Here is a 12,420-nt window from a genome sequence, read left to right on the forward strand (position 1 = left end):
TGTTAGTTTTTCAACATAACTGAACAATCTCAGTGGAACACATTAAGATCTTGACTATCCTGAACCTGTAGGAGAAAGGGTTCTTTAAACTGGGATATTTGTATGTCTTTTGGGTTGCCTCTAAACTCTTTGAACATATTTACAGAAATTTTTATGTTTACATTTTCTTAGGTTGTCCATAGCTTTCATTCAAAATTAAGAGGTTGTCTTATGTTGGATTCCCCAGGCAGGAGACCCTGAGACCGAAATGTGAGTGCAAGTAGTTTATTTGGAAACTGATGCCAGGAAACACTGACAAGGGCAGGGGAAGTGATACTGGAAGGGGAAAAAAAGCCAATATGGGATGTGTTTTCAAGTATGTTACTTTATAGGCTACTAGGACTAAATCCTCTTGTTGAGCTGAAAGACAGTGTAGATTATATCTCAGATTGATCCCAGCAAAGGGGTTAAGGAGCCCTTTCAGTTACTGGTTTAGGGATGCCCTCAGGAATGCTTAACTCCCCTGCCCTGTAGTCAGAAAAAACCCTCATGTGAAGACTTGCACATGCTTGCAGGTTGGCCTGTACTGGAATCATAAGTGCTGAGGGGATAACGGTGAGGTGCTGCCAGCATCTGCTACAGAGGTAACAAAAAAATACAATTTTATTTCTTGGTTAATTGAAAATGTTTTAAAATTGTTTAATTGACTGGAAATTCTGTGACATTAAAGAATTATTAGTTTTTAGGTGGTAATAATACTATTATGCTTATTTTTAAAGAGTCCTTATCCCTTAGAGATACACAGTGAAATATTTGTGGATGAAATCATGATATATGGAATTTGCTTTAAAATAACACGTTAGGATGGATCAAGGTGGTATGAATGGTTAAACAACCCATATAAGACTGCCAGAAAACATGCCCTGTTGTCTTTTTCTTTAAATTGTATCAAATGTTAATAAGAACAGATCAGCTTCTTTAGAAATCTTCAGGCAGAACCTGTTTTTGATTGTTTTGCTGATGTTTCAATAAAACATACTTAAATCACCAGTATTTTATTCAGACAACTTGGTTTGCTTATTAATAATTTTTAATAGTTGGCTGGCCCCTGAATAAGGTGTCAGCATTTGCTTTAAATAAGACGTGATCACCATCTGGTGGTGAATAACAGTAACTTTGGCTTGTTTATTGCTTTATGGTTTATAAAGTGTTTTCATGTACATTTTCTCATTTATTGAAATAACTGTAGAAGTTACAGTGAATTCATTTGTTATGCTTTCTGCCAAGGTTTTAGGAAACTGTAAGATGACATAGTATGTTACTTATATAGTTATCTCCGCTTGTCAAATGAATGTTGATTGAAAGAAAAGTATGATCACTTGTTAGCAAGGAATAAAGATGACATAAATTTCATAAAGAAATAGAGTTATTTTTTTTCAATTTATTTATCTTATTTTATTTTTGGCTGCATTGGGTCTTCCTTGCTGCACATGGGCCTTCTCTAGTTGCAGTGAGCAGGGGCTACTCTTCGTTGTGGTGTGTGGGCTTCTCATTGTGGTGGCTTCTCTTGTTGTGGAGCACAGGCTCTAGGGCATGCAGGCTCAGTAGTTGTGGCACACGTGCCTAGTTGCTCCGCGGTATGTGGGATCTTCCCGGACCAGGGCTTGAACCTGTGTCCCCTGCATTGGCAGGCGGATTCTTAACCACTACGCCACCAGGGAAGTCCCAAGAAATATAGTTCTTTTAATTTAAGTTCATAGATCTGCAGAATGGTCTTTAAAAGAAACATCAAACTGATTTCCTAACACCTAAAATCATGGTATTGAATCATAAAGGCATCTTTTAGTGTGCTTTTAAGTTTTTAAATACTATGGAACATACATGATATGGATAGAAATCTAGCACTTTATAGAGATCTGGTGTTAGGAAATCACTATATAGGTATTTATTTAATTAAACTTGTGGTCTTCATTATTGACTCCTGTATACAAATGTCCATGGGAGCATTCACATCTTCCATCCCTTCCCTCAAAAGGGAGAGAAAAGGGGAAACAAAACCTTGCCAATAAGTTGTCTTGGGTTAGTGCTGTCACCAGATTGATCACACAGTGAACTGAAATTCTAAAGCCACTTTTGCAATCTTTTTCATCTCATCTCCCTCATCACTTTCCTACATACTATTCAGATAATTTTTCTTTCACAATTAAAGGAACTTTCTTTTTTTCTAGTTGTCTGAGAACTTTTAAAATTTCCTTACTCCATCTCTCCCTGTTGCTTTCCTTCTCTTTTATTTTCTTGTCCCTATTCTAGTTCATCAAATAGTTGAATGAACCAGGAACTGTGCTTGGTGGAGGGAATACAACAATGAAAAAGGCAGATAGATCTGACCCTTACCTTGGAGCTTACATCTAAGGGTGGCAGAGAGGAAGAAGAGGAGATAGATGATAGGTAATTACAAAGTGAGACTGTAAAGGTAGTTAAGACTCTATGATGTCAAAGAGCCTACCTTTATTTTCTTTCTCTTTTCCTGTTTTATACTTAGTTCTTACTCTCTCTTAATTATCAGTATCGGGGATAAATTTAAAACAGTTTTTTAGCTAGCATGCTTGATTTTCTGCTATATTTAAATATTAAAATTGTAACATAATTTTTCCCATTATTGTGTTTAACATTATGGATAAAATCAGTTCTTGTGGGGTAGCAAGGCAGTTTGCAGCTTGGCTTTGGTTTCAGTGGATACATCCTCTTCGCAGGTTGAGCATTGTCTAAAGATAGTGCTTTACATTTTGAGTAACAACGCTTGCTTTTGAATTCTAAAGCACAGTGTTTCTCAACCTTTTTTTTTTCTTTTTCCCATGATTACACTCCTAAAGAGAAAACTTTAATTTAAAATTAATTTCTCCCTAGCAAGAGAATTTAAATACTAAGGAGTAAGATTTTGTCAGGTAGGGTTAAGTTGCTGAGAACTGTAACCCATATCTGAGATTTTTTGCCCTCCTCAAGGATCAGTTTTTGCCCCCTTGGGTGAAGTATTGCTCCCATGGAGATATATACTGTAGTGGACTTTACTTTTATAATTGTAAATTTTACACAAAGAAATTTGGAAGTGAAGTGACTGTTTCAAAACTTTTAACGATAAAAACGGGAAAACAGCAACAGCAGTCATGGTTGCACAACTTTGTGAATGTAATTAATGCCACTGAATTTTGCACTTAAAATGGCTAAGATGAAAAATTTTATGTTATTTGTATTTTACCACAATTTAAACATTAATCATATAACATACCAAAACCCATTGATTTGTGTACTTTAGAAGGATGAAGTGTATGGTATGTAAATTACTTTTCAATAAAGCTGTTGAAAAAAGAAAGAATGGATTGGGAGGAGTAGTAGTAGGCTTTCTGTTGTTACAGAAAGCTGGGTTACATTTTAGAAATGGTTAATGCCTCAGAGTGCATAGGCAGGAGCAACCCAAGGTAAAAGATAAAAACCCAGATACTGAGCTATGCCGAAAGGGTGGCTTGATTCATAAGTTAGGCCTTCTGAACTATTCCTCCATCCATTTGATACTTTAAGAAACATTAGAAAGAGCCTTGGATTGGAAGGCCAGAGGTCTGGGATCTTGCTTGGGCCTTCTTCGACCTTGAGCAATTGACATCACATCTTAGTTGCTAAGTTTTCTAGTTTATCAGAGTGTGCTTTCAGTTCAAAAATGCTAAATCCTATGACGACTGCTGTGTTATTCTAAGGCAAATAAATACCTGCCTCAATACTTAGACTTGGACATTGAATATTAAAGCTGGAAGACTTTAGATCATCTGGTACAACTCCATTTATGGATGAGAAAATTGAGGTTTGCACCTCTTTCTCTTGACTCTTTCTAGTGCTTTTCATAATATACATGTAACGCAGTTTTAAAGAATACTTGGTTGGGCTTCCCTGGTGGCGTAGTGGTTGAGAGTCCGCCTGCCGATGCAGGGGACACGGGTTTGTGCCCCAGTCCGGGAGGATCCCACATGCCGCGAAGCGGCTGGGCCCGTGAGCCATGGCCGCTGGGCCTGCGTGTCCAGAGCCTGTGCTCCGCAACGGGAGAGGCCACAACAGTGAGAGGCCCGCGTACCGCAAAAAAAAAAAAAAAAAAAAAAAAGAATACTTAGTTGAAATGTTAAGTGCAGGCTTTCAAGTGCAGTATGAACATTTGAAATGATGAAGAGTATGAGAAATAAGACATGGTACACATAAATTTATTTAACTTTATTATTAAATGTCTATGTGTATATGTTGCCTTTCTAAATCATGACTAATCAAACGAAAAGTCATGGTTTCTGCTTTTAAAAATGAACAAATCAATAGGGATCACATAGAAGACAGATATAGAGTAGTTACTTTCTCAGATTAAGATTGGTGAAGGTGCTTGTTAGAAAATATTTTAGAAATTTTGAAATTTCCTAGGTTTTGCAGTTTTCCTTGACGGTACTTCTCTAAATCTCCACTGCTACCACCTTAGTCCAAGCCATCATTATCTCTTGCCTGAAGTACGGCACTAGCCTCCTAGTTAGTCTAGTCGTATTCCCCACTTATACAAAATTAGAAAGTTGTATAATGAAGTTTCACATGCTCATCACCTAGATTCAGTGAAATTTTATAATTTTGTTTCATCTGTAACTCCATCTGTCCTCTGCTGCTTAGGTTATTATGAAGCAGATCCTAGACACAGAATGATCTTTTAAAAACTTAGATCAGGAAACTTTCCTAAATTCCTCCCTTGATTTCTCATTACACTCAAAATATAATCAAAACTCTTTACACGGACCTCGAGGCTTTATAAGATACGACCTTTGCTTACTTCTTCAGTGGCATCTTTTATCATTTTCTCTTTCCTGCCACACTGGAAGCTTTTATCTGCCTCAGGTCTCCTCTACAGGCATTTCCTTGTGCCTGGCATGTTCTTCCCTTCCTTGGCTTGGTTGGCTGCTGCTTTTCATTCTTTTTTTTATTAGAGAGCCTTTCGCTGATGGTTTTATCCTGTGTAAAAATGTTTACCTAAAATGTTAGCAGTTGGTGCATTTAGGTGAAGGGTGTACTAGCCTTTCAACCTTTCACTAGATTTAAAATTATTGGAGGAAAAGATGTTGAGGAAAAAAATCCCTCCTCTTCCTTAAATATTATGATATCATTATTTCTTTCTTTTCAAATTTGTTTTGGGTCTCTCTTTCCTTCCTTCCCTACCCATCCCCCACCCATCCCATGATTATTAAATTGAGTAGAGAGAAAAGAGAGAAAGGAAATAGAATTATCTGATTAGAGTTGGAGGCGTATGTTATTGGAAGCCATTGCCTCAAGTACCTCGGATTCCCTCTGCCAGGATGCTGTTTGTCAAGTACATAAAAGGAAAGAGTAACCCTTTAAAGACTGACTGACGTGAAGGTGGCTCACATCGTCTTACCTAGAGGTCTTTCCTCCCCATAAACATCTACCTTCTCCTTCAGGAAGAGGTGCTGAATGCTGGTTATTCATGCCTCCAGACATACTGATGTTTATAGTAGTACACTGATTACTTTCTTTGTAGCAGAGATGTTTTCACGGCTTTAGTTCTGAAATAATCTGAGCCATGTTTGGTGTGTTTCTTTACCTATATGGGAACAGCAGTATGATTCTAAATGAAACCCAAAACCTAAATGGAGCATTAGAAACCCCTTGGTTTGCCTGCTTACGTAACAACTATTCTTGGATTTTTTTTTTCCATTATGGTAATAATGGAAAGCTGAGCTTAGTGATTTATATTACACTTACCTGGCATCTCACATCTATCAACTGTAGCTTTTCAAATAATGACCTAAGTTATAGTTCATAGCCTTCAGGCTTTTTTTTTTTTTTTTTTTTTTTTTTTTGCTTTTCTGAAAACTTTAAGATGATTGATAAAATGAACTTTTTGCAGATAAGGTATATAAAAACATAATAGTTATTTTAAGGATCAAGTGGACCGTGGGACCAGTGTCATTATGATTAAAACTGTGCTCCCCCAACAGAGTTTGTAGAAACTGGCAGTAAGTAAAAGCTTTTTGTAAGCTTATACTTAAATCCCTGTATCTGAAATCAGTGTTCTTTTATCAATGGCCTACATAAAATCAACTGTTTTATGACTCTAAGTGTATCTCTGCTTACAACCGTAGAGGAAGTTTAAGTAAAAGACTTCATTGAGAAATGGGAGGAATCATGTCATTTAGTTATTATGACCAGCTGTAAATTTCTACCATTAAAATAGCAGAATTGTACGTAATAAAACTAGAATTTCAGAAGCAGCAGCATTCTTAAGGCTTGGTGCTGGAAAGATGCTTAGAAAAATGTAAAACTATAGGACATCTTTGGGTGACTGGATCAGTAATACGTTCTGGGATCCTAACCACTTACTGCTGTTTCATACCTGCATCATTTTGGCAGGCCTTTCATGAATTCACACAGCACCTGACCTTTTCTTCTGCTTCAGAATCTTTCACCTTCTTGTGAAAGAAACGGGTCTGTTAAAGGTTATATATCAAATCTGTCATGTGAAAAGGTAGAGATCTTGGTTCAATTGGAACAAAACCTGTACTTTTCAGAATGACATGAAGTTGGTTAGTAGATAATTCTTAGAAGGAAGTTAATAATTACCTAATGTTCTCAAAATGAAATTATTTAGGAAATGTTCCAGGTGATAAATAAGTGAATTTATAGATCATCAGTGCGTGTCATAGAAAATGATCATGTGTTTAAAAAATATGATTTATATTTTATAGCTGCACTGCCCCAAACCCTAGCCACTTGCCACATGTGGCTGTTTAAGTTAATTAAAAATTAGTAAAATTAAAAGTCTAGTTCCTTAGTTTTATTAGCCACATATCAAGTGCTAAATAGTCACATGTAGCTAATGGCTGCTGTTTTGAAAAGTGCAGATATAGACTGCACTGTTGTAGAGAATGCAAAATATGGGAATTGTAATATTTTCAATTTAACTTTTCTATTGAAGTTTTTGTCTGTTTCTTATTGACTGGCAAAATATTAAGAGCTACAAGTATCCATAAGGTTATTAGCCTGTCAGTTCTATTTGTAACAAAAAAATACAAGTAAATTGGATGTTAACTAGACATACTGTGGTGATCATTTTGCAGTATTTACAAATATCAAGTCATTATGTTGTACACCTGAAACTAAATATAGTGTTATATGTCAGTTGTATCACCAAAAAAAAAAAAAAATTAAGTAAATTGTTAGTAAATTGTGGGTTCTAAATTTTAGTTTTAAATGTTCTAGCTCTATGTGATCCAGTACAGTAGCCAGTAGCCATATGTGGCTCTTGAGCACTTGAAATATGGCTAGGGTGAATTGAGATATGCTGTAAGGGTAAAATGATATGTTTTGAATACTAGGTATCACCCAAAAAGTGTACAATGGATGAAGATGGTCAAAAGGTACAAATTTTCAGTTATAAAATAAATAAGTCATGGGGAGGTAATATACAGAATGGTGACTACAGTTAATAATAGTGTACTGCATATTTGAAAGTTGCTAAGCAAGGAGATCTTAAAAGTTCTCATAAGAAAAAATATTTGTAACTATGTATGGTGGTGGGTGTTAACTAGACTTATTGTGGTGATCATTTGCAGTGTATACAAATATTAAATCATTATGTTGTACACCTGAAAGTAATACTGTCATATGTCAATTATGTATAATTTTAATTGAGTTATAAATTTAAAAAATAGGTAAAATGTCAAGTAAAAAGTAAAAGTCTGAAATTTTAAATGCTGATAGTATGTTGAAATAACATTGAGATATGTAGTGCTACATAACATAAATTGTTAAAATTAATTTTGACCTTTTCTTTTTACTTTTATGAATGTACTAATAGAGAATTTGAAATTATGTGGCTCATTTTATATTTTTATTGGATAGTACTGTGTAAGAGCCAATGCTCTAATAAGGAAATCTACTTCTACATGCCTAAATCAAGAATGACTATATTTGCAAAGTGGGATGAAAGACATATTTATTGCATATATTTACTTTTGTCCTCTTGGATTTTTAAAAATAGTACCAATTGCATCAAAACTTTTTGTGATTTCATTTGTCTGTGATGTGGAGGATATGCATAAAACACAGGTGCAGAGCTTTTACCTAACTGATAAATGAGTGATATAGATAATATGAATACTGTGGGCATTCCAAGGAAAAAGATATCGCTGGAATCATTGGAAAGGTATCTCAGAGACTTTTAGGGCCTTTATTGACCCAAAATTAAAAGATGAATATGATTCAAGTGGCAGAAAACAGTAAACTGGAGCGCTTGAATAAAAGCCCAGATAGGCTGTAGACTGGGTATGCTTAGTGGATAGTGAACAGGCCAGAATGACTTGAATCAAGCATTTCAGTGCAGAAGTAAGAGGGAAGGATTGGAGAGTTAGGTTGAAACTGAATATTGGGACTATTTGGCTAGGGTAAGAAATCTAGATGAGTTTATATAAGTATTTAGGAACTATCAAAGATACTTATGAACTGGGAAGTGACATGAAAGCAGTATTTTTTTTTTTAAAGATTGGTTTGGTTACAGGAGAGTATCCATACCTGTTTTTCTGAAGTGAGAAGGTGCAATGATATCATAGAGAAATTGGGGGAGATAGGGAGCAAGTTTGAGATGTAGGAAGGTAGAATCATTAAGAGTACTGTGTTTGGGGGAAAGGAAAAAGGAGAAATTGAAACTGACCTTGGTTCCCCAAATGTCATGGCAGAAGTGAAAATAAAGGTATTTTAGCTTTGTATAATGTTTTCTTTTTTTATTATTATTAATTTATATATTTTTGGCTGCATTGGGTCTTTGTTGCTGCGCGTGGGCTTTCTCTAGTTGTGGCGAGTAGGGGCTACTCTTGGTTGTGGTGTGCAGGGTTCTCATTGCAGTGGCTTTTCTTGTTGTGGAGCAGGGACTCTAGGCACGTGGGCTTCAGTAGTTGTAGCATGCGGACTCAGTAGTTGTGGCTTGTGGGCTCTAGAGCATAGGCTCAGTAGTTGTGGCGCATGGGCTTAGTTGCTCTGCGGCATGTGGGGTCTTCCCGGACCAGGGCTCGAACCCGTGTCCCCTGCATTGGCAGGTGGATTCTTAACCACTGCACCACCAGGGAAGCCCTGTATGTTTCCTGTTTTTAAAACTGTAAGATAGGCAGTTCAACCCTTATTACAGACAAGGAATTTGAGAGTTATTGTTTAAAGAACTTGACCAGAATCATGGTCTCCTTGTCTTAAGTAGTAGAGCTGAGAATTGAGCCCAGGTCTTTTTCTTCCTGATGTATTGTCATTGGCATCTATTCAGTTGCCTAAGTCAGTGCCTCAGTTTTTCTTGGTGCTTTCACTTTGCTCAGTCAGTCAGTCCCTAAGTTTTATTATTTGTTTCCTAAACATATCTCAAATCTCCCCACTTCTCTTGGTACCACCTCTGCCTTCAGGTTACTCCCATCTTTCTGGATTGATATTTTTCTGAATTTATATCGTCTCTACCCTGCACACCACCTCCTAAAACAAATAAGCAAATAAAAACTATCTGTTTTCCTACAGTTCCGTTTTTGAGATCTTTCTAACTTACAGAGCACTCTCTTGCTTAAACTTTTTAATAAAATGTAAACTTTGTATCCTGTTCTTATAAGATTCTTCATGATCATACCCCTTTTCTGAGTGCTTCCAGTTCCATGCTCACTTTGTTTTTCAGCCTTTTGTATCTGCTGTTACTCTCATAAGCAGTGTCCTTTCCCCCTTTTCTCCACTCCACCCTCAATCCCGTGTATTCTGGTCTTGGCTTAGTTTAATTGTCTGTTTACTCATCTGTAATCATCCCTCCCCTGCTTCTTTCCTTTACCTCCAACTCACTCACCATTTACCAACCCCCCCACCCCCCCACCCCTGCCCCAGAGAAGACTCCCTTAGGCTCATTAAAGGTAGAGACTATTTCTTGCTTACTAATAGTGGACCCACAGAAATTTGTTGAATAGTGAAATGTTTTATGCTTCAGGGTCATTTCAAGTTAGAAGTGGCTTTAGTGGAGAGTAAAGAATCTGAAAGAATGAATGAAAAAAATTAGTCCATCACTTCCCAACCTGTACTTCAGAGCACTTGTATACTACAAGGTATTGTGTGTTTCACAGAAAAAGATTCCATGATCAAATATATTAGAGAATGCTGCAGATTATATCCAAGATAGGGATATAAGACTATTTATATAAGACTAATCAATTAAGGCTTCAGGAAGTTCTGTGGTAAAAATAAATATATATTTTCCTAATGTATTTGATTAGGGAAACTTTTTAGATAGTATAAATGTAATTTCTCTTAGGTTACTAGCAGTATTTGGTATTTGGGAAATGCTAAATGTGTGTGTCCTTTATTTCCCTCAGGTCTAATTAATACAGTTATACCATATAATCAGATGATGCCCAGGGATATTTGGAGGAACTCTGGTTGTCTACAGTTGGAAGAGAAAACTTGAGGGAAGATACAGCTGTCTTCAAATATTTGAAGTTTCCAATAAAAAAGGAATTGAAAGTATTTTCTTTGAAACTAGAGAATAAGAGCAAGAAACTGGAGGAAGGTGTAGGGAGGCAGATTTTTTACTTTGTGTAAGGGTAACTTTCTAATAATTAGAATTTTGGAAGGTTAAGTAAATTTTCTGTCCCTGTAGGTTGTCAAGCAGAGATTTATAGGGATGCTATAGAGGAGTTTAGCACATTAGATAAGGGATAGATCAGAAGAGTAGTTTTCTTCAATAGCTTGAAAACCAATTAGACTCTATTTCTGAGATAACTGTCAATTTGGAATTTATATTCGTTGATTCCTTTCTGATTCTGTGAATCTGTGTCTTGGTCTGCAATCTCAGTCAAGAAACCAAATATGTGGTATGAGAAACACAGTAGAAATTTTAGTTGTATAGTTAAGTGCTTTTACTTTATGGTATTTTTTATAGACTTTATTTTTTAGAGCAGTTTTAGATTCACAAAGAAAAATGAGCACAAAGTATAGAGAGTTCACATATACCCTCTTCCTCCGCACATGTACAACCTCTCTCACTGTCCACATCCCACACTACTATGGTACATTTGTTGAAATTGATGAACCTACATTGACACATTATTATCACCCAAAAGTCTACAGTTTACACTAGAGTTCACTCTTTTTTTTTTTTAATTTATTTTTTTTAATTTTTTGCCTTATAACAAATTTAATCAGTTATACATATACATATGTTTCCATATCCCCTCCCTTTTGCGTCTCCCTCCCACCCTCCCTATCCCACCCCTCCAGGCGGTCACAAAGCACCGAGCTGATCTCCCTGTGCTATGCGGCTGCTTCCCACTAGCTATCTACCTTACGTTTGGTAGTGTATATATGTCCATGCCGCTCTTTTAGAGTTCACTCTTAATTGTTGGTGTTTTGAAAGAAAACATGAATATTCTTGTTCATGTTTAAAAAAGTAGCTTTCAGTTATTTCTTGCCCTAGTTTAGTCTTTTCTGATTCAGAGTTCTAAAAGATAACTAAATGAACATCTATTTTGAAAAAGTATTCAGCACTGGAGAAAGTTCTTTTTTTATGATCCTAAATGTTTGCAAATGTTTTATTTTGCTGGCTAACAGTATTTTTTCTTCCTTTTAAGTACCTAAAGAATTGGTGGAGCTCCATTTGAAGTTGATGAGGAAGATTGGCAAATCTGTTACAGCAGATAGATGGGAAAAATATTTGATCAAGGTAAATATTTGTAAATCACCTTCTCTATATTCTATCTAGCATAAATCGATGTTATGTTTCTTAATATGCTCTGATTTTTAAAATGGTCACCTAAAAGTTGCAAAATATGACTCAGAAATCTATATGATTACTACTGGTATGTGATTCTTTTTTGCAGCTACTAAGCAATAGTCTAGAGTTCCAAAGTTAGATTTCAGAGGTGTTATCTTTTGTGTCAAACACTGTGCTCAGGACTTTTCATATTTTCTCTCAGTTTCTTTCATGATTTCTTAAAATCGTCCTGATCAACTCAATTAAGATATAGATAAGACCCAACAAAGTTGTCGTTTTTCTTTGAGATCACGTAGTATGTGTAGACAGAGCCAAAATTTGTCTTTTACTTAAAAAGTAAAATGTCCAAAGACCTTTAGGTCAGTATGGAAGGCTTCTAAGTTAACAATAGGCCAAATCTATCCTTAATGAGAACAACCTGGGTAATCAGACAATGATTGCTTTAGGATAAACCCTATTAAGGGCACGACCATTCAGGAAAAATTGTCTGGATGGAATTGCATCCAAACTTTTGAGATCCACATAATTTTGTGAGGGGTGGGGGCGTGAGATTTTGAACTCTAACATACTAGAATATTAGGTTACATTTTTAGGCGATTGAAAAACTGTGTAATTTTCTTGTCGTCTTT

The 12,420-nt window shown here is 36.0% G+C and overlaps 1 protein-coding gene across 3 annotated transcripts in view; it reads left to right on the plus strand.

Moving 5' to 3' along the window:
- Nucleotides 1–12,420, plus strand: part of RSF1 (remodeling and spacing factor 1) — a 175,629-nt gene that overhangs the window by 33,730 nt on the left and 129,479 nt on the right. For all 3 annotated transcript variants that reach the window (XM_082627860.1, XM_082627858.1, XM_082627859.1), the window contains exon 2: nt 11,649–11,740. In XM_082627860.1, the coding sequence (XP_082483986.1) occupies nt 11,649–11,740 (92 nt within the window). The remainder of the gene's footprint in view (nt 1–11,648; nt 11,741–12,420) is intronic.

The sequence above is a fragment of the Mesoplodon mirus genome (genome assembly GCF_964341445.2).
Source record: "Mesoplodon mirus genome assembly, chromosome: 7".
NCBI classification, from domain to species: Eukaryota; Metazoa; Chordata; class Mammalia; order Artiodactyla; family Ziphiidae; genus Mesoplodon; species Mesoplodon mirus.